This window comes from Anas platyrhynchos, chromosome 24, assembly GCF_047663525.1.
Source record: "Anas platyrhynchos isolate ZD024472 breed Pekin duck chromosome 24, IASCAAS_PekinDuck_T2T, whole genome shotgun sequence".
NCBI lineage: Eukaryota > Metazoa > Chordata > Aves > Anseriformes > Anatidae > Anas > Anas platyrhynchos.
Genome location: NC_092610.1, coordinates 1,567,308 through 1,594,367, shown reverse-complemented (window position 1 = coordinate 1,594,367; position 27,060 = coordinate 1,567,308). Strand labels below are relative to the sequence as shown.

The following is a 27,060-nucleotide window of genomic DNA, read 5'->3' as shown; positions in this document are numbered from 1 at the left end:
GCCCTTAAGCATGTGCTTTCCTGAGCAGGGTCATAATTTACCGAGAAAACAGACAATTTTGTCTTCAGGGTTCTGTGTTGGGGTTTTGTTTGTTTTGTTTCATTTTCTGGCTTAATGAGAAAATGGTTTAAATGACGGGTTTGCAGCCAGGCCTTCTTAGCATAAGAAGTGGCAGAAGAGAGAGCTGTCAGTCTGGGATGACTGGAGGAATGAGATCTCTGGCTCGAAAGGCCCTGGCGGGGGGAGCGCTGTTCCCACTGCAGCCCGGCTCCTGCTGCTGAGAGAGGGCAAAAGGAGCAGGACTGGGTTCTGTCAAGCCCTGAGCTTCAAGAGGCGGTGGAGAGCAGTGCAAATCACCCATTAGCTACAACACCACACATGGCATCCCTTAGCCTCAGCATGGTCTTAATAATTAAATGTGAAGCAGGCATGAACTCAGGTTAGGATAAGCCTTATTTTTCTTAATCAGAACGTGCAGCAAGAGCTGCAATGCCTGGAGCACGGAATCGATCATAGGTCGGGGCAGCTGACACTGCGCAGAATTACAAAACGTGGGCAGAGATGGATTTGAAAGCAGTGGGGAAAAAGGCTGACGGTTCATGGCAGGCTTGGTGAGGGTACGCTCAGTGATCTCTTCTCGACTTTCTCTTGCAGCACCCTGTGGCGGTCAGTACACGGGCTCAGATGGCGTGGTCCTTTCTCCAAATTACCCCCAGAATTACACCAGTGGACAAGTCTGCTTGTACTTCATCGTTGTGCCAAAGGACTACGGTATATTTTTATCAGATTTTCAGACTCCTCAAAATCTGTTTTACTGTCTCTTGTTTGGGTTTGTTTAGATGAAGCAGTAGAATAAATGCATATGTAAATAAATATAAGGGAGATTGGAAACTATTTAGTGGCACTGTTGCATGCTACTTATACTTCGTTGTGGTCAGTAAAGATTTTTCTAAATTTCTAAATTATCAAAAATGAGGAAAAGCACAAAACTAACAAAAAAATATAGTCTTGTTATTCTCCTTCCAGTTCCTGCACTGTATCCAGTTGTGCGGAGTTGAGAAATCAGCAAAAAATAAATTATGCTGCTTAATGCTAGCAGAGAGTACAAAATGTATTTGCTATAAACACATATGAACTGAGTAAAGTTTTTTTGTTGATGTTATTTTGTCCTGTAATTTCCCCATGACCTGTGCATGGTACACTTTTAAATGAACACAGGGCAATTACAGATCACAGGAAACCACCTTTTAGCTGAGGGAGAGCCTGCTGGTAGGTGCAGTTCTGACAGCTCCAAATCTGTGTTTCGGTAACATGCTCAGTGAGTTGATGTTCTGCAACTCTTTGCTCATGCAGTCTGTCTACTGGATTGCGACCTGAATGTGCGTTAAAGCTGGGCCCGTTTCAATGGAGCATCGTGCTTTTTATAGACTCCAATGCCACTTCATTTTGGTCAGAGGTTGGATAAAAGAACGATGGACATTCTAGGAACTTTTGAGTCAGCTAGCTCAATGGGTATTAGTATTGGTTAGCATATTTTCTTATTTGAAGGGAATTTAATGCTCCTTAAAACCACTTGCGCTGACAGCCCGGTCAGGCTCTAAATTCTGTTATTTGGTGCAGCTTCGCAGTGCTTTACATCGATCTAGCTCTAGTCAGTCCCTATGGCCTTTTCAGTTGTTTATGATTTCCTTTGCTAAGATTATTGCAAGGTGCAAAATAAGTATGCTGTGTTCAGGCTTCAGTTAAAAGCTCCTTTCACTCGAATTGCCCTTCAGGCTGTATGGATCTAGGTTATGTCCAAGTTCCCAGGTTTAACTGATGAAATAGAGCATTGTTCTCTTACACTTTTTAACCTGCTTTACTCTAGCTGATCTTGATATTGTCTTAAGAAACAAAATACCTAGTGGGCTAGACAGGCTTGATCTGCAAGTGTGACTTCTGCCTACGGTAGGATGACAGCTAAATTAGCTTCTCTTCTCCACCCGCTACCTTTCAATAGCTTCATTAAAAACAACCAGAAAACCATTAGTAGCAAATGTTATGCATTTCCCTTCTCTTTCACTTCTCTGATTCTGTGGACAGCAGGCGTCAGGGTGTGCTATCGTCACTTTTTCAGTGTTCCCAGCATCAAAGCTGTGCTGGAAACCTGAATGTGCAGGAAACAAATGTTGTAGCTCGGTGGATGATGAATTTCACAGCAAGAGACCTCTCAGCTTGCAAATCTGCAACTGGGCACTTACAACTTAAAAATGTGAAGCTAGGGGAGGAGATGGGGGGAGAAAGGCAGATTTGGGAGGGGAATAAAAGCATTTATTGTATTCTGAAAAATAAAGATAAATAAATGAAGAATTTTTGCACTAGTTTATTAAAAGAAGAAAACACCTTAATCCCTCATTATTTTTTTCTCCCTTTTTATAAATTCTGCTTGCTCCTAAAGTGCATTTGCGATGTATGCAGTGAGACCCAGAGCACTGAATGGCTTACTTATTAGCAGTCTCTGTAGACAGCCCTAGGACTGACTGTGTATAAAATAGTGAGTGTGCTCTCTCCCTAGCAGTGGTCCTCCTTGACCAGAGAGGCTCAATCTAGGAATTAGGTTCTTCAGAAGAGGGACTGTTATTTTGTTCAGGTTTTGTACAATACCTAACCCAACAAGAGCCCAGTTCACGACAGAGGTTCAATACAAATAATAAATAATAATTATCTGTTGGTGAAATTACATACCTTGTGTTATGTAGGCAAGCAAACAGGATGATTCATAAAACAATTCTTTTTGGCCTATGAATCAGTGTTAGAGCCTACTGGCAAGTGAACACGGGGGAGGCTGGTTGCTGCTTCTGCTATGCCGACTTTGTGGATAAATAAAGGGCTCCCATCTTCCAGGGCTGTCAGTCAGGCCCTTTTTATCCTTGCCAAGCTCCTGAAATAAAAGAAGCTGAAATGTCTCAGTGCCAGGCCTTGGCAGTGCACGGGCTGCAGCACTGCTCACCGCGCTGCCCACCCTGACGGCCTCTCCTTCTCTTCGCAGTGGTTTTTGGGCAGTTTGCCTTCTTCCAGACGGCGCTCAACGATGTCATTGAAGTCCACGATGGCCCCAACCAGCATTCCCGGCTCCTCAGCTCCCTCTCAGGCTCTCATACAGGTAAGGGACCCGTCCCCGTTGCTGCTGGAAAAAGTAAGGTAAAAAACACACTCTGCTATTTAACACCTTGCTCGGTGCAAAACAGTTTTGTGTGCAAGCCTTAGAGAGGCTTCAGCAAGCCACTTGCAGAGCTAATGCTGTATTCTCTCTCTATTTTTCTTCTTTCTCCTCACCTAGGTGAATCACTGCCATTAGCTACCACCAACCAGATTCTCATCAAATTTAGTTCCAAGGGTCAGTCTACAGCCAAAGGTTTTCATTTTGTCTACCAAGGTGAGTATGGTTGTGTTCTGGAGATGTCTTTCAAACTGGTGTTAGGAGATAATAGTCACAAGTACATCTTGAAGTGTTGTGGACAGCATTAAAAGCTTTCAACATCTGTGGGTCACTGCACTCTCTGTATCTGAACAGGAAATACCAAAGGAGATTAAGATTATTATTTTGATAGCAAAGGACTTGCAGGTTTCTTTGGTTCCTGTAGGTACTAAATGTTCAGACCTTCCACTTTCACTCAGCCCTCAACCCTCACACATCCCAGGATTAGTATCAGAAGAGTCTCATTGAGCCATGCCCTGAGTACGCAGTGAATTCTTGGGATTTATACCCAAGCAGGTTTTCCCACTGGCATTTTAGCACATTTCTCAGTGTAAGCAGCTGAGCACTTGTCTAGCAGCTCTGCAAAATCCTTCCTCTCTGCATGTCATAGGCTTAGGTCTCCTGCTGTCATACTTTGGCCCCTTGATCTTTCCGGTAACAGCTTGCATTGCATCGGGCGAGTCCCACTTAGAGATTTTAAAGTAGTAAACAGAAAGCGATGTACAAACTAGTGGGAAAACAGAAGGGTTTTTCTCACCCACATGCTTTGTGTAGTTGTGGCTCAGTCAAACTTTGACGTGTACTGTGAAAGGCAGCAGGGGTACCCTGTACCTTCTCTGGGGGTGAAGTAAGGCGTGTTTGGGATTTTATAGCGTACTGAGATCCATTCTCTTTAAAATTCTGCCTAATTATTGTAAAACGATTAATTCTGATAGTAATTGTTAAAGATTTCACCAAAACAAGGATTTTTATGAAATCATAAAAGATTACCTCCTCCTTCCCGCACGCTCTTCAGTGACTGCCGCAGTAGTAAAAGGAAGAGGCATGCCTATTTTTGACTCGTCTTGCCAGGATTTGATGGCATTTACTGTCATTTTTATACAAATGAGTTCTGTCTCTCCCAAAGCCTCCCCCACCCAGCCGTACAGATGTATCGCAGGTTCCCCTGAGGTGAAGGCATTGGAAGCCTGAAGCAGCACGTTGAAAGCAGCTTCAATTGTAGAGCGGAGCTGAAGGGTCAAGCACACATTTGAGATTGTTTTGGTGGTTTGGAGAGAGGCCAAGCACATGCTCATCAGCCACAAATGGCTGCACTGGGGCTATGTGAGCAGTGGCACAGATCCATGAATATTCTGGCTATCTTGGATGTGGCCAAAGCAGAGCACTGTCATGAGTGGATCCTTTCTGCCTCTCTGTTCCCCTCCCAAGGCCACTGACATGTTTCACAGCTCAGCCTCTCACTGTCCCCTTTCCTAGGCTGTCCACGTACCAGTCGGAGAGCCATCGCGTGTGTGGCTTCTGGAGGAGTCAAAGGCACCATGGGTTAAATAAAAGCATAGCATGATTTGACATTCATCTGCTGAATCAAATGATAATCAAACAAACAATATAGCTAATGTGCTCATCATTGCTACATTTTCCCCCATCCCAGCAATTCAGGCATTAAATACTAATAAATTGTAAAGCAACTCGGAGAAAAATATGAATTATTTTTTTTCCTCCTGACTTGTGTTTCCCCTCACTTATCTGTCAGGCTGTTTCTTTCCTTAGCTGTTGTTTCCAGGACTGAACAGGAATGCAGGCAATTTCAACAGTTGGTGATGCAGCATCCTAACTTAAATTCCCCTTTTCTTTCTCTTCCCCCTCCTGACACGAAGAAGATTGTTTAAAATTGTCATCCTTTGTAGCAGAGAGGCCAAGTGAGCTGAGAAACCTTATAGTGCTTTCCGCTGAGGCTCTAGCATTATAGGCAAGCCAATTTTCAGAAAGTCATTGCTGAATGCCTCGGTTTCCCTATGCAGAAATGACCTTTCTGATATGGTGGTGAGCTTTTTGAAGGCATACAATCTCCTCTTTAGAAACACGCACGGTTCTGTAATGTCCTAGCTGCTTTTATTTCAAGCAACACTTGAACTGACAGAAGTTTGAGGGAATTGCTATTGCTTTTTCTTCTCACCGGTCATATTTGGACTCAGCCACTCTCTGGGGTCTAGTGTAATCAGGTGCATGTGTTATTTTTACTGGATCTTTAACATGATGAGAGAAAAGTAACTTCATTCAGTACCGGTGTCCTGCCTGGCTGCGGAGCCTGCCTACTCTTGTCCTGTCCATGGGTTTCACCATGCCCTGGCACAGGTCGTGCTGTGCAAGTGCAGAACCAAAAGCTGGCCCTGTCCTCACAGAGCTTATGGCCAGAGCACCTGCAGCCTGTATTTTCCTCCTGTACTGATGAGTGCTTACTATCCGGACACTTAAGTTTCCCAAAGGTACACTTTAACAATTATTTTTTCTTCTATTTTGTCTTTTTTTTTTTTTTTTTTTGCTTTGCTTTACAACTGCACCCTCATCTGCTGGTTTCTCCCGCAAGCTGTTCCTCGGACCAGTGCCACCCAGTGCAGCTCAGTCCCGGAGCCTCGCTACGGCCGGCGGCTGGGCAGCGACTTCGCGGTGGGGGCCGTGGTGCGCTTCGAGTGCAGCGCTGGCTACGCGCTGCAGGGCGCCCGCAGCATCGAGTGCCTCACCATGCCCGGCGCGCTGGCACAGTGGAACGTTTCTGTGCCCACCTGTGTGGGTAGGTGACAAATGGCAATACAGTTCAGCAAAATAAAAATAAATGATGATGTTTCACAGAATCGCAGAGTTGTAGGGGTTGGAAGGGACCTCAAGAGATCGTTGGGTCCAGCCCCACTGCTGAAGCAGGTTCCCTAGAGTAGGTTGCCCAGGTAGGCGTCCAGACGGGACTTGAATATCTCCAGAGAAGGAGACTTCGGGATGGTTAAAACAAAACCCAAGAAACATTTTTTTACCTCCAAAAGCCTGGCCTGTTTGTGTACAAGGGCAGCAAACCCCAAATGTTAGGGAAGGAGCCTCTTGGTCCGATACTTGCTTTTGACATTGGGGACAGCAGCTAGTATAAACAAAATCTGTCTGAAAACTGCTTTCACCTTCTTTGGAGGAGAGCAGCCAGAGGAATGAGTCCCTTGGGCTGATGTGCTCAGTGCTCCCCCCAGTTAAGGCCTGCTTGCTGCCCGTGATAGAAGCTATATGAGAGAGTTATTGAAAAGAGATTATCCCTGCAAATCATATCTTGCAATCATGAGCCAGTTCTGCTTGCTTTTTTGTCAACAGACAGATATTTCAAGGAGAATGTTCTAGCATAAAGCCAAGGCCTTTCATGTTCAAGTGTTTCTTTGCTTATTCCAGTGCCATGTGGTGGAAATTTGACTGAACGCAAAGGCACCATCCTCTCCCCGGGCTTTCCTGAGCCGTACCTGAATAGCCTCAACTGTGTGTGGAAGATAACAGTCCCCGAAGGAGCAGGAATACAGGTACGGCGTTAGCAGCTGTTGCTGCAGCATGATGGAGAGAGGAGAAAACACAGCATCTAGTGCACTTAAAGAGGCTGCACGTTACGGAGTTGAGATGGGCTGAATGTGTAATTCTCTGGAATCAGCCATTCGTTGACACTGCAGCTGCCATGAGCGCGTAATATTTCAATGGATTTTCGCCTCCTGGAGGCACTCTCTATGGGAAATAAGCGGAGCCATGTGGCTGTTCTGGTGTAACAAAATAATTGTGATATTTTGGGCATATATCTTTATACTGCTTAATTATGCGATGTTGAAAGCGCTGTAAGCTATACCGAGGAAGAGTTGCTTGCTTGGAGTGCCTGTGTGGATTTGTTATGCCAGCAGAGTTGCAGCAGTATGATTATACAATTACAGCTTTGCTGCTCATTGTCTCCAGGTAAACGTGCTCTCTCCAGGCTTTTTGTGGTCCTTATCATTTCTCTGCAGAAATAGTCCTGCCAGCTTGAGGATGTGGAGAATTAAGCCCAGCATCAGCGACCAAACCTTAGATAACGCTCCCATTCAGCACGTGCACGCCTCGCCCTGCACCGTGCGCTACGCTGACACCAATTGATGCAGAGGAGATGGATTCTTTAATAGATCCATTCTTCCACATGCCTCATTAACAGAGGGTTTCTTTCTTCTTTTCACCACTTTGTCTGCAAGGGCTTTGTTCATTAAGTGCTTTTATTTCTCCATCCTGTGTTTGGCTAATAGGCCTGTAGGTGGGTTCCTCCCTCTCTGCAGGGCTCGCAGCTGTTGGCACACAGCCGTTGGGTTTCTCTCAACAGTTTTCTTGAAACGTCAGCTCTGTGTTGCTGGCTTCCAGTTCTGCTCCGCCATGGGGGGGTTCTTACTGGTGTCACCATCGTAACTCAGATCTGAACCTGGGCATGGGGTGGCCAGGTTGGTGGGAGCGGTGCTGGGGTCCTGGGGGCTGCACGGGCACCCAGCAAAACACCAGCCTGGAATTGTGCCCTTTGCTAGGCTTGTGCTGAATCCAGTCTAGAAGTCTTCTCTTCTGTGTTTTTGAAACCATTTAGCACAATTTTTTCAAAAGCCTCAGAGCTCGCTGTCAATTTGTTCCTGCTCATCTGAAATTTCAGCCGTTGTGCAAACCCCCAGATGGCAGGAGGATCCTTTTAGCTCAGCCCAGCACCTGAGCAGTTGAGGCAGTTTGCAAGTTGCTCAGGACTCCTGGGATCGGGAGGTGATAATTCACTTAATTTTTAAAGTGATGTAAATAGATGTCTGTATTTTGCACCGCTGTGTTCTGAATTCAAACCCTTGCTGCTAGTTTCTCAGCCTGTGGAGCTGTTTTTGCATATGTCTGCTGAGCTTAGAGGAAAGCAGGTATTACAGCAGGCTGCTAAAAGCATGTCTTTATTCCTAAGTACTTGTTTCTCACATCTTTGCTTGTGCAGATGCAGTTCTCACATGTAAAAGTGGAGAATGTAATGTCAAAGAAGTGTTTTAAAGGCTCTCCCACCCCTGCTACATGTGATCTCTTGCAAGAGAAAGAGATATTTCAGAGCGTTAACACAGAGAGCAAGCAGAGAACAACAAAAAGGGTGTCCTGTGGGTGAGCTTTAACATCATCAAAGCCTGAAGTTCACGTTCCAGTTCTAGAGTGGAGAGGTTTTGGGGAAGGACTGGACCATGGGAAGCAGGCAGGACACAAGGGGACACTCTCCCTTTGCAGCAAACCCCATCTGGCACCAGTGCAAGTTTTTAGTGGGGAGAGAGGTGTGACAAGAGCTGCTGGCCCCCGGGAGGTAAAGCACAGTGGAGATGGGGGCAGCCCAGAGGCCAGGTGATGGCCGTGGAGCTGGACCCACCGTGTGCCTGCAGCCTGGCCAGGCACAGCCACAAACCCTGGCCCACCACGATCAGCTCACCCTGCACGCAGCGTCCCTGGTCACCCGCTGCCAAGTGCAGCATGCTCCGAGTTATTAAATACTAATTTAAGCATCAGTTTACCCTCATTTTGTACAACAATTAAAGGTTAAACAGCTGTAAATCAGAGGAGGAGGTGAAATTAAAGCTTTCTTAGTAGCAGCGAGTCACTAGCAAGATTTTTATGTAATCAGTGTACGAGCTAGCACTTCTGCCATGAATTATTCATTCCTCTAGCAAACCTTCCTGAGTGAATTAATTTATATACATGGCAGTAAATAGATGCAGATCCCTTGTGAATCCACATGTCAGACTAGAATTAGGTCCTTAAAAATGTTTATTCCGTTAAGTTGGGTACATGGGGGGGATAAATAATTTAAAAAATGTAAGAGCAAACAAAACTCACGTTCTCAGTCCACGTCCTCCTTCAATAACGTAAATCACAATAGGGGTGTAATTATGGAGGCTGAAAGATATTGATGTGGTCGGTGTGATCAGTAATGGTGCTGCAGGGGTCACTGCAATTTCTGCTAGTTGAACTTTTCCTTTTTTGGGGAAAAAAAATGAAAACTTTGCAGGAACTTTATAGCCTGCTTTATTATTCTGAATAAATAAAGGAGGAAAAAGGTTAAAATGGCAGAAATAATGGGCTTTGAGGGTTTTTTTGTGTATGTGTGTTTTATATTCAGCAGGACAAAAGCGAGTTAGATATTTGGAGTAACTGTGTAAATACAGCATAAGAACATAAAGAAATAAGGGTGGGTTTCACTGAATTTCCAGAGGGAAGAGGGGAGGGTGTGTGTACACATGTGAGCTCGCAGCCCACATCTGCGGTGCATTGAAGTCCCTTTCAAAGTGTTCAGTCCAGCAAGCGTGTCCTGCTGAGCTCTGTGCTTCGGGGAGTAGCTCTATTGAATTCAACGGGACCACTGCACATCAGAAGCATTAGGCTTAGTAGGAAATCTTCATCCAAAGAGACCACGAAGTGTTGAGGTCCTCTAATAAGCAGATGTGTGAAGGCTGGAAGTAAAAAGACATCTACCTGCCAGAATTACCAAAGCTGCAGCTTTCTCCCCAAACCCACCAGCAGCGGTGCCAAGCAGCAGTGGCCAGTGCCACATGCCAGGAAATGAAGCCTTTTGTTTGGGGCCAAGTTGTACAAGCCATTTATGCTCCTGTCTTGTCTTTTAAAAGACTTTTTTTTTTTTTTTTTTTTAAGGTTGTTGGCATAGGAAGTTTGAGTGTTTGAAACTTTTATCGAGAACTTGCAGATTTTTTTTCCATCTCTTTCTGTTATCACTTCAGATACAGGTGATCAGTTTTGTCACTGAGCAGAACTGGGATTCCTTGGAAGTGTTTGATGGAGGAGATAACACAGCCACCATGCTGGGAAGCTTCTCTGGTACGTGTTCAGCATCGTGTTCAGTGAAAGCTATCAGTGCAAACTTCATTCCTGTTAACACCGACTGGACTTCAGCACGTACATAAAGTTAAGCATATGCTTAAGAGCTTGAAAACTCGGAATAGATTTAAGCATGTGCTTAAAGGGCATCATATGCTCTATTGAACTGGGAATTTGACCGTTGCCTGCAGAAAACATTGATAAAGATCCTTAGAAGCAAGGTTTGGTTTGTGTGTTTTTGGGGTGGGATACTGCAGAAATCAGCTTCTTCAAGGAAATAGAGATGAGGCTAGATACCAGTCTATAAAAGCCGTGGATGAGGCTTGACTTGCAAGCTGGTGACCTTGGAGAGGTTTGTCGATCTTTCCATTGGTGTACACATGCTGGAAATCACCAGCATTTTCAAGCTCTTGCAGCAGCAGTGAGGTGTGTGTAGCTCTCTGTTACGAAAACCTGCTCTAAGCTTTTCTTTACTATTTTCACCCTTGCTGGAAAACATCGTACTGCAGGGGAGCCTTTTCTCAGCTCAGACCACTGCACAGGCAGGTTAACCTGACCTGGTTGATTGGCACCAAAACAGAATCAGGGCTACAAAAGAACCGTTCTCCTGCCCAACACAGGGGAATGGAGCTTCTGGCAGAGCAGAGAGAACCAAGCAGCCCAAAAGCATTGTGAAGCTTTCAAATAGCAGAGCCACTTGCAAAACGATGGCCCCGATTCTTTCTCGTTGAAAGAACATGGAATCAAAGTGCTTTGAGGCTGGTAAGGACAATCATGCATAAAGACCGGCAGACTGCTCCCAGCGTTGGGTTTCGGGTAGAACCGCTTTGACCGCTGCTGCAACAGCTTCTAGGAAACCAGGCAGGAGAAGGAATCTGGACCTAGCAGGGGACCTGAGCTCCACCCACACGGTTTCTGTTCACCAGTTCCCTTCTCAGTGCTTTTAGTAGGTCTGGTCTGTGAATGGCAAAACTTCACATGATGAAATTCATCATTATACTTTGAAAAGGCCATTGCAGAGAGGCCTTGGGTATTTCTCAATTGGCCTCATTAGAACCTGATCAAAACCAGCAGAGCTTGTTAAGTTAAAGGACTTTCTGTTCTCAGCCTCTTCTGCAGCAAATCTCCAAGGATATGGAGGAGGAAAAAAGAATCCTCTTCAGTGTCTTTGTGCACCTCTTGTTTTCCCAGGAACTACAGTGCCTGCGTTGCTGAACAGCACTTCAAACCAGCTCTATCTGCATTTCTATTCGGATATCAGCGTCTCTGCTGCTGGCTTTCACCTGGAATACAAAAGTAAGAGCAATGCAGCCTTGATCTCTCAGTTCCTCTGGGCAATGGGGAAGTGGTTACAGAGCTGTTGCCTCAGAGAAGTGGAAGCTGCGTATCATGGGGAAGGGGCAGTGAGCTTTAGGGTTCACACATATGTGGTTCCCTGTCCTCAAGTTGCAGAGAGACAGGGAGTATAAATGGAGAAGAGCTGCAGCAGAGGAGATGCAGGGTCACAGAGTGACCCGCACCTTGCTGCTGATGCACTTGGCAGCGCTGTTTGGTTTCTGTCTTGTAGTACAGCAGGAGCTGTGGAAGCCAAAGTATTAAAAATTCATGGGGAGTTGGCCTGCTCAACACAGTGCTGTAATCTTAGCTCACGAAGTGTCTAAAATGATGCTTGCCAGAGACTGGGAGGAACTGCCTGTTCTTTGCAGTCCTTCCTAGGCATTCGATATTGGTCATTGCTGGAGGCAGCATACAGGGCTAGGCAGATCTTCATAGGATAATTCAGGCTTCAAGGGACCTCAGGAGGTAATCTCATCTAACCTCCTGCTGAAAGCAGGGTCAGCTATGAGATAAAACTAGATTACTTGCATCTTTATGCAGTCTGTTTTGGAAAAACTCCAAGAATGGAGACTGCACAAACACCCCGGGCTGCCTTTCATCACAGGATAAGCGCTGCAGCCCCTGGCCATCCTGGTCCTCCTCCTGCTGAGCTTGCTCCACTTTATTGATCTTTTTCTTGCATTGTAGGGAGCAAAACTGGCACAATATTTGAGGTGCTGTCTGATGGGTGCTATGTAGAGGGGGGGTAATCACCCCGCCTCCATCTGCAGGCTCTGCTCCTGTCCTATGGGTGAGGACAATGTCAGCTGCCTCTGCTACCAGGGCATCATTCTGAGCTGCAGCAGTTATTGCTGGAGATGTTGCCTGCTGCTGATGCCCACTGCTGTATGGAATTACCCTTCTGAACCTGCATCTGCATTGTCCTGACTCCTCTGCATTGGACAGTTCGGTGGGTTCATGTGTAAGGGATTACGCCAACGTCCCAGCAGAAAGGCAGAACTTTGCTTCCAGCAGGTCTAAGGCAAGGCTGCGTTCTTGCAGATCCTGACCTGAGATCATCATTGATATATGGAAACAATATTTTTTTTAAAAGATCATCGTTGATAGGAGAACAAATCTGATTGAAATTGGAAGGCATGGCAAATAAAGTCTCCATGGAAAGGTCTGCTAGGTTTGGATTTAGATGCTAAAAATTCATTTTCCCCCAGTTCTGTGGTTTGATTCCCCCAGCTGGAGCAGATGTCTGTTCAGGAAAGGTGTGCTGTAGCCAAGTCACCATGGGTCACAGTGATGGTAGCTGTTATCTCTTGGCTGGCTGAATTATTTACATGCAGCACAGACAGCATGCAGGCAAGCAGGTGCAGAACGGCAGCCCTCAGCTCTGTTCAGTGCATCAAAATCAAATGTTTAGCTAGCAGGCAGGAAAGCAAGCAGGCTCGTGCACTCGCAGGGTACTGTACATGGGTGTGATGGGGCCAGGAGCTAGGCTGTGTGCAGCTCTCAGAGGACTGGTTAAGGCGTGCTGGTGGTCTGGCTCTGTTCCTGCCTTGGTAGCAGTGATGCTGAGCTGAGGAGCGATGTGCTGGAACTGCTATCTGTGTTCCTGCAATCTTCCTTGGGGCAATGCAAACATAATTGTTTCTTGCTGGACACCGGGTCTCCCAATTGCTTCTGATCACAAATCTCGTGTACGTCTCCGAAGCCAACAAATGTTCTGTTTATTTTTTTCCAAAGCGGCAAATAGATTTGAAAGTGCATTTCGTTTTGTAAAACATCCCCAGAAACGGCATAGCTGCTTGACTGCAGGGACTGCCTGTGCTTTTAGAGGGCCAGCTAGTACTGAGCTTTCCAGGTTTTGGTGTGTTTGCAGATGGGAACTTTGCATATTAATGGCTCGAGCAAAATTACGGCAACCAAGAGGGTTTGGGAGGGAGAGTGTGATCCAGAGCACTCCCTGGGAGCTTGGGAAGTGTGTGTTACAGAAATCCTCTTGCTGCAACCCTTTTCTTCCCCACTACTGTTTCAATCAATAAGCTCTTTGAGGATTGCATTACCCTGGTGCAACAATCAGGTTCAGGTTTTCTTGAGGCTTGGGATTGCCAGGTTTGTTTGGTTTCTTTGCTGAGAAAATTAATGGGTGTTGATTTTCAGGGCAGCTGGAAATAATACCAATTTTGTTTTGCTCATACAGCTGGCATTTCATGGCTCTGGTCCCCACTTTTACCCTTTGATCAGTTAGAGATTCAGCAAAGGAGTTTTGAGAGATGGGCTGAAACACCAGTTTATTTTCTCCCGTTCTGTACTCCTCAAGCAAAGCTCTTATCTCTACACACTTACGAGTCAAAGCAGAGCAAGAAGAATTTAGGACTGAGTGAAATTCAGTGGCCACTGATCTGAAGGGAAGCTATTTCAAGCTGCTTTCTGTCTCTCTGAAGGTCGGGCATTTCAGCCATGTGCAGGGAGGGACTGCACGTTTTCTTGCTGGGCAGCACGACTTGGATTTCCGAAGCAGAGTCGCCATCTCCTCTCTGGTTTCTTTTCTTCATCTGCTTTCGGCTCAGCCTCCAGACTGAGTCTAAGCAGAGCACGAGCCCTTGCAGAGATGCAGGAGGTTATCTGGTGTTGGCAGCTGCTAGCAGAGAGCGAGGGAGGCGCTGGCAGGCAGCAGAGCCGTGGTGGCGAGGAGGTGACTGCAGGCGCCTGCCTTCCTTTTATCTCCTTTTGGTGTTGCAGAAGGATGAGGGGGTGGCATGCATGGAAAGGAGAGCCCATCACCTGGCACGTGGCTGCTGGGACCGTTAATTGGGCTTGCAGCAGTTGTTAATTGGGCTTCCCAGTTGTAATTGTAGCTCAGATGGAAACGGGATTGAATGAAATTTTTGTGGGCTGTTGTACAGGCTCTGTCAAAGTCTGGCCTCGCGTGCTGCTGCTTGTATCACATGGTGAATTCATTCTGCGGATGAGCAGAGGGAGAGGAGGGCAGGAGAATGAAACTGGGCAGCTTCTGCCCAGGAAGACACAAATTGCATGCAACAGACACAGCGCATCCTTTATATCGTAAGCATGGCTCAAAACAGAGTTCAGCCAGCAAGGGACAGCACGGATCATTCCCTCTTGCATCCTCTCCAGTCTTCTATCCGATGCTGCCTGGTCAGTAAAGGAATATGGAACATAACATCACGCAGCCTGATGGGGAGGGCTGTGGCAGGAGGTTGGATTCGTGGTGCAGCTCTTCGGTCGAGCCATTACGGTTCTGTCAAAAACATTTGGGGCCATGAATCACATAACCATGAGTGACACCTTTTTTAAGAACAGTGTGTTCCAGATAAAGTGGAGGCACTGGATGTGAACTAGGGGTCCTGGACGTACCCTACAGCTCAGGGAATACCATGGGATACATCTGGGCTATCTTGGTGGGGAACCCAAGAACCCCGGGACTTTCCCACCCCGTGTCTGTGGCGGAGGTTGGTGGTCATCAGGGGGCTGGGGTGAAGTGAAGGTGTGCACTTCATTCCTTCTGCCTTCAGGCTGTACCCAGCCCTGCTCCCTGCAGCACTCCCTGCTCTTACCCACGCTCTTCCCTTCCAGCCGTCGGTCTGTCCAGCTGCCCCGAGCCCCCTGTTCCTGGGAACGGCCTCAAGATCGGGGAGCGCTATTTAGTGAACGACGTCGTCTCCTTCCAGTGCGAACCAGGCTACGCCCTCCAGGTACTGAGGACTGCTTGTTTTCTGACAAAAAGGACGACAACAAACATTTGGGAAAGAGAGAGACCCCCAAACTTTGTCTTTTTCTCTCCCTCAGGGACACTCTCACATTTCGTGCATGCCGGGCACTGTGCGGCGCTGGAATTACCCCCCTCCGCTTTGCATCGGTAGGACTCTTTTTCTTTCTTATCTGGCTGATATTTATAACACCTTTCTGAAAACCTGTTTAAATTGGCTTCTGATGAAATGGGGAGAAGTTCATTGCCCAGACAGAGCCAGTTGTGCTCTTACAGCAGGACCTCTGGGAGCTTTCCTCACCTTCCCCATTTCCTGATGCGCCCCAGTTCTCAGCCTGGTCTCCTGTCCATATCGTATAAAGGGGCTTTAAAAGTGGCCGTATAAACCAGAGCATGCTGGTGATTTTATCTCGATGGTGGCAGGGCAGCCCAGCAGCCAGGAGCACAGTACACTAAGTTTTATTTCAGATGGATCCCTTTGGCTGAGGGCTGCTGGAGGTGCAGGGCGAACAGGAGCTCTGTGAAGGTCTGAGTCTGAGAAATTCAGGTTTGTTCTGTAGGGGAGACAGCATGGGAAAGGCTTCATTTGCTGCAAGCGGAAATTTCAGCAGTCATCCCTGTGGGCCAACCAGATTGCTTTGTTTTAATTGTTTAAAATGTAGATACAATATTAAATTTAAAACATAAAAAATGGTTTCCTCAACAAAAATTCATTCTAAATGGAAAACCTGAGATTTCTTGATACTGGAAGCAGGTCGTCTTTACGGACTGAGGTGTGTTTTTTTTTCATCTGAAGCAAAGATCTGCAGACTGGTTTGTTGTTGTTTTTTGTTTGTTTTTAAATGCGTCTTGATATCATTGAAATTGCATCTTTTATTGTTCTCTTCCAATATCTCCAAACTGCACCTCCTGGTGCCTCGCTGTCCTCACCTCGGTGTCTAACAGGTCCTGTGTGACCAGGAAGAGCCAGGTCACTTGTCAAGACAGCCATTTGCCTGTGACAGCCTCTGAGGACGAGGGCTGAGCCTGCTGAGCATCTCAGGCCTTAGGAGAATAGGGCTGGGCAGCTGATTTCCTCGGTGGCAGAAGCAAGCCCCAGAAGAAGAGACAACAGAGGTGAAGGGAACTTGTTGGAGTTTTTGGATTATTTTCAAGCAGTATTTTGCTTTTAGGAAATCTAGATGTTTAATATTCATATTGCACATTTTACAGCTTTGAGAGAGACATTTATGCATTTAATAGCTTTAGTTAACAGTTATTTCAGGCTCCTGCTGTTCTAGCTTACATCATTTTGCTTTAAAGTAATTATAAGAGCTAACAGCTCCTCGTCTGATGATCTGCAGGCCAGCAATAAGTACAGAGACAGTTAGAGCAGAATGTCTGAGCTAAAGGACTCGTGCCCATGGGAGCTGCTCTAGAAGAAACCAGAAGCCCTTCAGCTCAGCATCAGGGTAGGAGACTCCAGCAGGGAGGAGGAGGATCCCGATATTGCACCGAGGGTCAACGACTATCTGAGCAGCTGCCGGTTTGGAGATTTGTTTTTTCTTCCTTTTATCAGCATCAGTCATTCAGATCAGTAGGATTTTGCCTGGCCAGGCTGCATCTGCTTGGCACTGTCACAGCGTGTAAACACGGGTGCAATTTAATTCGGGTTGTCTGCTTTTGGGCAGTCACGACTAAGTGCAGCGGGACAAACGCCCGTCCACCTGTCTGTTCCTATCTCTTAGCCTGCATCACACTTGACTGAAAAAGGTCATCCAGCTTCGGAGACGCATAGCCACATCTCTGCAGCCAAGTGCAGATCATCGTGAGTGATCAGCATCTTTGTAGGAGCTCTGGGGATGCAGCAGCACCCTGTGCAGGCAGTGCTGAGGCTCGTTGTCCTGAGCTAATTGTGCAGACACCAATTTGTCTGAACACTGCCCAGACCCCCAGTGGCTGCCAACCAGCCACCCAGGAACCCAGGCTTCGTCGTTCCCCTGCTCGGAGGACTTTTTGCTTGCCTGGCATTGTGCTGGTTTTCTTTTTGTCCACTTCATCCAGATGCTTGACTCCTAAATAATTCAGAAGCGGTACTACTAAAGAGCCATTAAGGGGAAGAAGAAAGAACTTCTGGGAAAAGCCTCGTTAGTAGCAAGTGCACACATAATGAGATATTGGACAAAGGGAATCCACACCTCTGCTGTCAGACTGTTTTAGGAGAGCACCTGGGTGTATTCTGTTGGATGATGTTACCGTAACAAGGTAGAGGTCATCCAGATAAGCCTGAGAAGATGCTATCTACGCTTAAATTTCATGTGATGCTTTTTGTAAACATATTTTGTGCTGTCATCTGTGGACTGCTTCTTGGTAGGGAATTTACTTCAGTCAGTGTGCAAACACGCTGTGCTATATTTATCGGTAATTGCCTGGAGATTGACAAGTATAGCAGTCAAGGTAGGTCAGTTAACCAGAGAAAGCAGAGGTAACTGGAGTCAAAATAAGATCACTCTGGGTCTCCACAACAATTTTCGTGGTGGTTAAAAATTCAAACAAGCGCAGTGTGCATGATGTGCACTGTTATGGTGTCTACGAAGGCAGCAGACCATCCATCTTGCAGCTTAAATCTGTCTCTCCCACTGCGATCACCAGCACGGTATCTCTGGGTCGAGGCTTTTATCTCGAGGACAGGAGAAAGGCGCATGCATTAGTAATGCGGCCATTCAGTGCCTGGAAAATCTGTGCTAGCTCCTTAGCAGTCTGTCCTTTTTTTCCTCTTCTTAGTTTTTTTATGTCTTTAATTCCCATATTGCTGGCTGGCCGTGGCCATACAGAGACCTGCAAGTGGTCCTGACCATTAACACTGTTGGTTTTACAGCCCAATGTGGAGGAACAGCAGAAGAGATGGAAGGAGTGCTCCTGAGCCCAGGGTTCCCAGGAAACTACCCCAGCAATCTGGACTGCACCTGGAGGATATTGCTGCCAGTGGGGTTTGGTGAGACAGTGGGTTTGGGGTTGGTGCTATCATAAAAGAGACAAGAGGAAGATATCAACCCTGTTCAGTAGTGCTTGGCCAGTGCTGGATGCTCTGCTGGCCAAGATGAGTTACAGAAATTGGTGTTTGACATCCTGATCCCACTTTCCATTAAAGGTGCATTTGCATGGTGCTATGAAATGATTGACACTTTTTCAAAAGGTGGTTACAGGTCACCATGGAGTGTAACAGCTTGATACAGATCTGTACGTATGCCTCTGAATTAGCCGTAACACCTCCCATAGCGTCCCTGTGTACCTCCCCATCTTGAACTACTTCTGTTTGTAATAGCCTAAAAATATCACCAGCTGTTCCTCCCTTTATAAACGTGAAAGGTGACCAAAGCTTTTGTCAAACTACATCCTACATGAGGTAGATTGCATGCAGCCATCATCACGTTAGAAATTAGGATCTCCCCAACCATTAGTAAGAGAGATTTGCACACCTCCAGCTCAGCTGCTCTCCAGGCCAGCCCCAGCAGGGTGCCTGATTGCCAGGGGCTGGAAGTATTGCATGCCTGGAAGAAGGGCTGGCTCTGGACTTCTTGAGTATGGCAAGAAGGGGGTTGTTGTAGCTCTGTGTTTGCCTGCATAATTTCTCTGGGGTCAGGCAGAGGGAGAGGAGAGCACAGATCTCCAGCAACCTGAATCCACAGCATGAATAGCCTGATCTTGTCTGAAACTAGCAGGACAAGGCACCCTCTACCTCCGACACAGTAAATGCCCTCCTTCTGATTGATCAGGCTGTATTGGGCATCGCTGAGTGAGCAGTGCTGATGTGTTAAGGCCTGTGGATAGCTTTAGAGGTAAACTGTTGATTCTTCCTCCCCAGGTGCTCACATCCAGTTCCTAAACTTCTCCACTGAGCCAAACCACGACTTTGTTGAAATCCGCAATGGGCCGTACGACACCAGTAACGTCATCGGGCGCTTCAGTGGCACCGAAATCCCGGGCTCCCTCCTGTCCACGTCTCATGAAACCACCGTGTATTTCCACAGCGACCACTCGCAGAACAAACCAGGCTTCAAGCTGGAATACCAAGGTAGGGAGGCCACAGTGCTGGGACAATCCTGTCCCCAGGTGCTAGTGCTGAGGATGGGGGAGAGAGGGTGGGCTGCTATTCTGTTGAATTCATCCCACAAGGACTTAATCCAAATGAGTGGAAAGGTGTTACAAGAAGACCATGCATAATCCTCGTAACTGGGATCTGTTCGCCCTGACTTATGCCTACGGCAAATAACAAATGTTCCTGGAGTGCTTTGTGACAGTGAAGTGCCTTTGAATTAATTCCAGCTAGATTCACTTAGATCTTGGCTCTGTCGCCTGTCATGTGCAACGAGAGGAGTCCTCAGCAGCTGAGTCTGCTCTGGAATTTTGCAGCTGCTTTTCAGTCTCAGCTGAAGTCCGGTTTGGGCACACCCAAACGCATCCCTTCCATCCTCAGCTGCAGCCTAACTTTGTGCTGAGGCAGGCTGCCGGAGGGAAACGAACAAATGAGTAAATAGCTAAATAATAGAACAGTGGCTCTGGCATGGAAATGTGGAGTGAAAGTAGAGAAATAGCTGACTGAAGTCAAAATATGCGCTCAGTACAGTTTTTGGAAATGATGGGCAAATGGAGATGCTTAGGTTCTTGCCCAGCATGTGTCCTCAGACAGCTCCCCAGTTTTAATGTGATGTCCTCTGAGCTGCAGCTGCTGCAGTCTCTGCAGCCAGCAGAGCAAGGCCCTGCAAGTGCCCCTCTTACTGGATTTGCTGCTCTTTGAAGGTGCTGGATTAGGGCTGCCTTCGTGTCTTTCCCCTGCTGAAAGAGGACATGATCCTGCTTGATCCACAGCCCTACCTTGAATGGGCTCTCTGCAAAATCCTTGGGTCCTCTTTGTCCACCTGGGAATATGGGCAAAGGACACCAAGGGCAGATGGGGTGCTCCACACTGAAGATAAGCAGGACAGGCTTCGCTCTGCAGCAGCTGGGAGCCAAACAGCCCAGCTTCTGTCTGCGAGAGAGATCTGAGGAGTGGGGAAGATGGAGCACGTGTCTCCAGCCATGTGCTGTAGCCAAGGACTGACAAAGGGCTGACTCCCCAGAAACAGCAATAAAAGCCGCTACTCATACTTAATTGAAAACATTAATTTTGCCTTGGCTGTCCTGTTCATGCACCATATAATTCATGCGCTGCTGCACAATTTCGGAAGGAATGTGCTCGGTGAGGCACTCTGGGTAATCTCATGGAAATTGCTATGCAAATGAGCTCCAGCAAGGCTGACCAGTAATTTGTAATGCCAGGTGGAACATGCTAACTGTTTGACTCGCATTCATCATCGGGATCGTCCACGTTTTGTTGAAAAACAAGGCAGATTTCCCAATTAGAAGTGAAGTGCGGGGTAAACCTCTGCATGCAAACTCCAGAGGACCAGGGTGGGCCCAAGTGCTCATGTCTGAGGCTAGCACGAGGCAGCAGCAGGATTGTCCCTCATCCTCCATGCAGATGTGTGCATGGTTCATTAAAGTTTTATCTCTTTCAATTAAGTCATTGTACAAGGGGGAGGTAGCCAAGCAGCATGATGAGTGTACTGTTCGTGCTTCTATGAGAAAATATAACTATGAAACATTCCACTTTATTTTTTCTTCCAGCCTACGAGCTGCAGGAGTGCCCTGACCCTGAACCTTTTGCCAACGGCGTTGTGAGAGGAGCTGGTTACAACGTTGGCCAGTCCATCTCTTTCGAGTGTCTGCCTGGGTACCAGCTGATCGGGCACCCTGTCCTGACGTGTCAGCACGGCACCAACAGGAACTGGGATCACCCATTGCCCAGGTGTGAAGGTATGGCTTTGGGCTCACCCTGAGAGAAAAATTCTAGACTTCATTGATTTTCACATGCCCACGTGTGCAGACTGCTTTGGGGAACACAGAAATTGTACTGCAAGACCTGTGGTGAGCTCCTCACAGATGTTTCCCAGACAGCTCCTCTGCTCTCATGCATAGCAGCTATGACATTTGTTTTCTGTGCTTCCAACAAACAAACACCATTGTTGCTGTATTGGCCCTGTTAAACGACTGCTGATGCATTGTCAGGTTTACAGCTTGTAGAAATGACTCTTTCTGTTTTTCTTTGCACCTTTTACTTCCCCTCGTTTACCAGCCCACAGTTTCATGCTGACACTGAGCACGGTTAGAACAGTGTTTTATTGTCCTCAGTAAGGTTCTTGCCTTTTGCCAAGTCAAACAACTATCAAAGTCAACATTTTTATGATGAGCCAGTGTGCCTGAATAATCAGGTAGAGAAGAGAGGCTTTGATCAGCCCTGCTGTCTGTGAGCACAGCTTCTCCTGCTGGGCTGCAGTGCCCTTAGCACTCGCTGCCACGCTGGGTCCCTGGTAAAAGACCCTTGCAGCTCTGGGGACTCCAACTGTGGGAAGACTGTGCCCCTGTCTTGTCTTCTTAGTGTGGCGATATTGGGAAAACAACCCAACAGTTCTTGTAGTCTTGAGCAATCTCTATTTCTTGAAGACCAGGTCTGCTGGGAGGACCCTGCTGCCCAAAGGGGGTCAATCGATGTTGTAGCCATCGAAGCTCCAATGTCCAGGTTCTCTTTTCAAACCCCAAAAGGGCTGTTTCAGTCTTTTTATTCTTTGGACCAGTGGGCTGAGTGTTGTGTGGTTTACTTTAGAAAGGTTTCGTGTGAACCCTTAAGAAATTCAAGGTTGCTTATTGAAGATTTCCACTGCACTTCCCAGGAGCACTGACCTTTATCCCGGCCTCCCTGCAGCACTTGGTCTGCAAGAGCTGTGTGCTGGGGAAAGAGAGGGAGGGCTGATGCTGTGCTGCTTTCAAGTCCTAAGTCCTTGAACTCTAGAGAATGCAAAGCGTAAAGAACCGGATCCTCAGCTGCTCTTCAGTGGCTGCAGCAACGCAACAGAGATGTGCATGAGTTGAGAAATTGTTCGGCGCTCAGCGCGCTCGCTGAGTACCTGGTGTGCTGCTGGTAGGGCTCACGGCTGGGTGGCAGCAGGATTATGCCCTTATTTACCTCTGGCATCAGCTCTGCCAGCTACAACCACGCAGTCCTTATTCCTTACTAGTGTTTAAGTAGCTTCCTTGTTCTGCAGCACTCCTGACGGAACAAAGGGGTGAGGGGTTAGGCACACTTTGGGCCATTTGCTTTTTTTTCCCTCTTTGTGCACATCCGCTGGGCTGTTAAGTGCTGCTGAAGTCGGTGCAGAACTTTCTCGCTGTTTCCAGAGATGCAGCCAAGCTGGGCGGCCCATTTTTGCATAGCAGCAAGCAGCGATGTCTCTCTGCCTTAGGCTAACCACCTCACCTTCCCCACATAGGTCACAGCTGAAAGCCCTTTTAATTAAAAGAGTTGTAATTCTAAAATAAATGCACGGAAGCTTGAGGTTTCCAGCAGCACCCCAGGGAGTTTTTCCAGCGATCAGCAGGCTGCCTGCTGTGCAGGGTGGAAAGGAGCTCAGCCCCCAAGGTTCCTTGGGTGTTTGTTTAGGAAAATGAGCGTGTGGATTTATATAAATACACATGCTTTTCTCAGCTTGACAGACCAGATGAGTAGGCAGAGCAGAACTAGGCAGTAAATATTTGGAGCCTGGCTCTAGCTTCACATCTGGCACATCGAGTCGTGTCCAGAGTGGTGGAGGTCTGTGGGGCTACTCCTGTATGAGGAGTGTGTGGTGCTGTATAGTACTGTAGCACCGAGCCCGAATTAAAAATGTGTACTGGGAGGAAGAATGCAATAACCTAAGCCAAGGACTGGGTCAATACAGCAGTGTGGCTCCTAAAATGGAGCTGGCTGAGGCAGATGGCACTGCACTTACCCCTGTGCACGTGCCTTTGGTCGTTGCAGGCTGTCAGCGATGTGCTGCAGACATTATCATTCACCTACACAACTGTGCCAGGGAGGTCCAGAGGCCGGTGTTTGTACATGGGATTTCTGCACCCAGGGACTTGTTGTGGCCCTCCTGCACTGCCATCAGCAGGATGTCATCTCTCTGTCTCTCTTTTTCACTGCCCAGGCTGTTCCTGGTTACGTCTCTTTAGTTTGCAAGTTTGTTTTAGACCTGGAAGATACCTAGTGCAACAGAGCTGTCGTCTTGATTAATGAATTGGATGCTTCTGTTTTACAAATAAATCATCATTTCCCCCCTGCTTAGAAGCGATCTGTGAGCAGCCAGCTGCTCCGTGGTTCTGGTCCAGGCCACGCTGCGTGAGCGGGTGAATAGATTTGCCCACTGGTGGGATCTGGTCAGGAGCTGTATCTTCCATGCATGGGTGCAAACAGCTGGTGGAGCCCAAAGACTTTTCCTAGGGTATAAGATGGAGTTTGTTTGTGCACCTGGCTATCGCATCTGTACAAAACACCCTGACAGTCTCCTTTCAGCTCAGGAGCACTGAACAAATTTATTCTAATGGAATTAAGTTGAAAAGGTTCGATGTAGTAGTGACAGATACGAATTATTCATGGCAAGGTCGGCTGAGGTTCTGGGGCTGGATCCACCTGTATTTTGCCCAAAAGGAAAAAAAAAAAAAAAAAAAAAGAAAAGAAAAAAAATAAAGGAAAATGGGAAATAGGAGATCTTTGTGAGTTACTGTTTTGGGGTATTTGTTAATTAGGTTTGTGTTTGATTACCTGCAGTGCCTTGCGGGGGCAACGTCACCACCCAGAACGGTACGGTTTACTCTCCTGGCTTCCCCAACCAGTACCCCAATTCCCAGGACTGCACTTGGCTCCTTACGGTGCCTGTGGGCTATGGGATCCATCTCAACTTCACTCTGCTGCAAACAGAGCCCTACAATGATTTCATCACGATTTGGTGAGTACAGCAGAGGCGTGAGGACTGACCAGGGCTGCTACCAAGGCTCCATTTCTGCAAGAAATGGCAGATGCACAGAGCATCCCTTGCTGCAGTGCGGGGATTCTTGAGCTTGTAGCACTAGATCAATAGCTGACTTTCAAAATATCTCAGTGTCCACTGTGCAAACAGAGCGAAACTTCTCTGGAAAACTGGCCCTAATTCTTCAAGTTCTGAGGTTAAAAATAAAGTTTGTGCTTGCAGTTATCTGTTGGGCCAGCACTGTGCTGCCAGAGGAGATCATCCTGTCATAAAGGAGTGGGGAGAGGGGCTGGGGGCCCAGGTATCCAGGGATACAGTAATACAGATGAAGAAAAAGAAGGAGGATGAGGAGGAAGGAACAGAAAAAGAGTTTCTATGCATGCAGTGTAGGAGCTTGGTTGATGCCTAGGATGAAAGATGTATAATAATGCTTTTTCTTGTGATTCTGACCTACGATTTTAGGGATGGTCCACAGCAAACAGCCCCACAGCTTGGTGTGTTCACTGGCAACTCTGCTAAGAAGTCAGCCCAAAGCTCTTCCAACCAGGTCCTGATGAAATTCCACAGCGATGCAGCCAATGGGGGGATTTTTGCCATTTATTTCTACGGTCAGTATTGCTTCCTGAGCGTGCATTATACCTGCCTGTGGGATATGGAGGGGCATGGATCAGTTGTGGTTTGTTGTGGGGAGTCCTAGTTCTAAGGAAGAGAATTTATGGAAAAAATATGCTTTTACCTGAAGTCTTCTGCAATGGGGTGTGGTTTTCACAGGTTTGAGATTGAAAGTCTCTTAGGCAGTCAAATAAGTGCTGGCAAGTTGTCCCACAGTCTGGGCAGACGTGGAAATCCATCTGTAACGTTGTGATAATTCAAGCCCAGATCAAGTGCCTGCAAACCAACAGCCATGCCAATCCTGTGCCTCTCTCAAGGTGATGCTGTAAATACTGTCCTCTCCGTGGCAGATCCCATTATGGGATAGCTCCACTTTGCTTACTTAAAAATCTCTGCAATTTTCACTGGATACGGTATTGTCTTTCCAATGCCATGCTAAACCAATTAGATCATCCTGCTGTCCCATTTTAAATGACAACTGTGTTCCAGCTGAGAGGTGACTTTAATTCTCTGGGGAGGAAAATGATTTTGTAAATCCGTGAATTATTTGGGGATTCTTTGGTGTGAGTGCAGCTCACACCAGAGAGAGAGAGATGTTGGGTATAACATCAAAATGAGAGCATTTGCTTTCTGCCACTAAACGAGAGCCCAATTTTAAATTGGATTAGCTAACAAGTTGCTACAGCAGTACTGGGATTTTGGAAAGTGCAAATGGAGACCTCCTCGTGCTTTGGTAATTTGCTTGCAGCAACTTCAACAAAGTCGAACATGAATTACACGATGAATCTGTGCAGAATGTTTTAGCTCACGCTCAGTTCCAAAAGGCGAGTATTACACAGATAGGCTGAATTTAAAGAATGCTTGCTAGGCTTCGGAGGGAATTGGTTTGCTGCTGCAAAACACTGTAAGATTTATATTACTAGACAATGGTGCGTATATAACAGTTATGCAAAAAAATATGGGTTAGGCAGTTTGGCTCAGGAATGAGCGGTACGTAAACACTGCTGCAGTTCAGTGAATGCTTCCTTCTGTAATATGAATTAGATACTGTCATTGCTGTGCTTAGAGCCCATCAGCATATGTCACTGTTCTCTAGCCTTGATAGCCCTTCATAGTGAGGCTTTTTTAGCTGCTGCTTGATCTGGGGTCTGCAGCCATTCGTGGGCATTCCAGGCAGGGGAGGTCTGGAGTTTGTGCTGGTAGGGATCAGCATGGCCAGCACTCGTTTCCAGCCCGTTAACCAGATGGGCACTCCAACAACTGCTTGGCCTTTTACTAAAGCAGCACTTATGGGTTTATTGGTCCCTTTATTCACAGGACTTCAGAATAAAGCCTAACCCCACAGATTTAACTGGTGGTGGTTGATGCAGTGAGATTCTTCTCTCGGCTCTCATCCTGCGTGAAGTGCCTTGTACCCCAAAGAGCTGGGAGAAATATTCACAGGGATCGGGCAGTGCGGTCAGCTACATCTTTGGCTTTGCTCTTTGGGGTGTAACTGCAGGAAATGGAATTTCCTCGGGATCCGTAGCAGTGTATGCTTTAATATCTGCATATTGGCAGATCTAGGCCATGGGCATCCTCTTCCAGCTTTCAGTTGTCTCTCCCCATGCGGTGGAGATCAGCAGCACCCTGTCAGAGAACTGCTGCCCTTTTAAATGCCTGCAAAGAAATGTTTCCCTAGGGTGGAGGAAGGGAAACAAAGGAATGATTCAGAGAGCTTGAAGATTCAGTAGCATCCCTTGAAAAATGATGCTGTTGCACCCGTTATTTAACGGGTTAGTCCAGGTGCCAGCTCGAAGTGATGTGTGACTGCGATGGGAAGGGGTTTTATGGCACAGTAACTCAGGGGGTCCCAGAGTGGTTTCAAGGACAGGGCTCTTGTTTTGTCCCAGTAAGAACAAATGGAGGTTCTGTTTTAAGGAGCTTCACTCATGCTGTATCACCCATATGCTGAAGCCACCTTAACCACACATTTATTGAAATATGGTCCATTAAGGAGAGGAAATTAATGCTGTAAATGCTGGGTTATCTTTCTGTTTCAACAGATGCTGTCAAGCACTTTTTAAATAGCATTTAATCTAAATTTTTATTACTGGTTCCCCTTTGCCCCGCTGTCAAACATCTGTTTAAAAGATTGCCAGCCAGTGTGTCCCCTGCTGGGATGGCTCTTTGCTGTGGAACAGAAGGGTTCTCCCCCACTGCCCTATCTCCTGCTTTTCAGGCAGTTTTGAAAATTTTGCCCAATCTGGGCCTCCCCCACCACACCCTTTTTTTTTTTTTTTTTAAGTTAATTTTCACAGAACCAATTTTTGCACCACACAGATGCTGATAACAACAGAGCTGGCACCTCCCTTTGCTCCCCCTGCTAGAGTTGAGCTCACTGTAGCAATGTGTTTTTTCCTCCCCTTTGCACACTTGGGATG

General features: G+C 46.9%; 1 protein-coding gene across 8 annotated transcripts in view; it reads left to right on the top strand.

Moving 5' to 3' along the window:
- CSMD2 (CUB and Sushi multiple domains 2) overlaps nt 1-27,060 on the top strand; it is a 323,412-nt gene that overhangs the window by 247,912 nt on the left and 48,440 nt on the right. For all 8 annotated transcript variants that reach the window (XM_072027339.1, XM_072027338.1, XM_072027341.1 and 5 more), the window contains 14 exons: nt 655-771; nt 3,029-3,142; nt 3,320-3,415; nt 5,826-6,029; nt 6,662-6,786; nt 10,009-10,105; nt 11,297-11,401; nt 15,032-15,150; nt 15,245-15,314; nt 18,022-18,138; nt 19,009-19,218; nt 20,811-20,999; nt 23,827-24,004; nt 24,488-24,633. In XM_072027339.1, the coding sequence (XP_071883440.1) occupies nt 655-771; nt 3,029-3,142; nt 3,320-3,415; nt 5,826-6,029; nt 6,662-6,786; nt 10,009-10,105; nt 11,297-11,401; nt 15,032-15,150; nt 15,245-15,314; nt 18,022-18,138; nt 19,009-19,218; nt 20,811-20,999; nt 23,827-24,004; nt 24,488-24,633 (1,887 nt within the window). The remainder of the gene's footprint in view (nt 1-654; nt 772-3,028; nt 3,143-3,319; nt 3,416-5,825; nt 6,030-6,661; nt 6,787-10,008; nt 10,106-11,296; nt 11,402-15,031; nt 15,151-15,244; nt 15,315-18,021; nt 18,139-19,008; nt 19,219-20,810; nt 21,000-23,826; nt 24,005-24,487; nt 24,634-27,060) is intronic.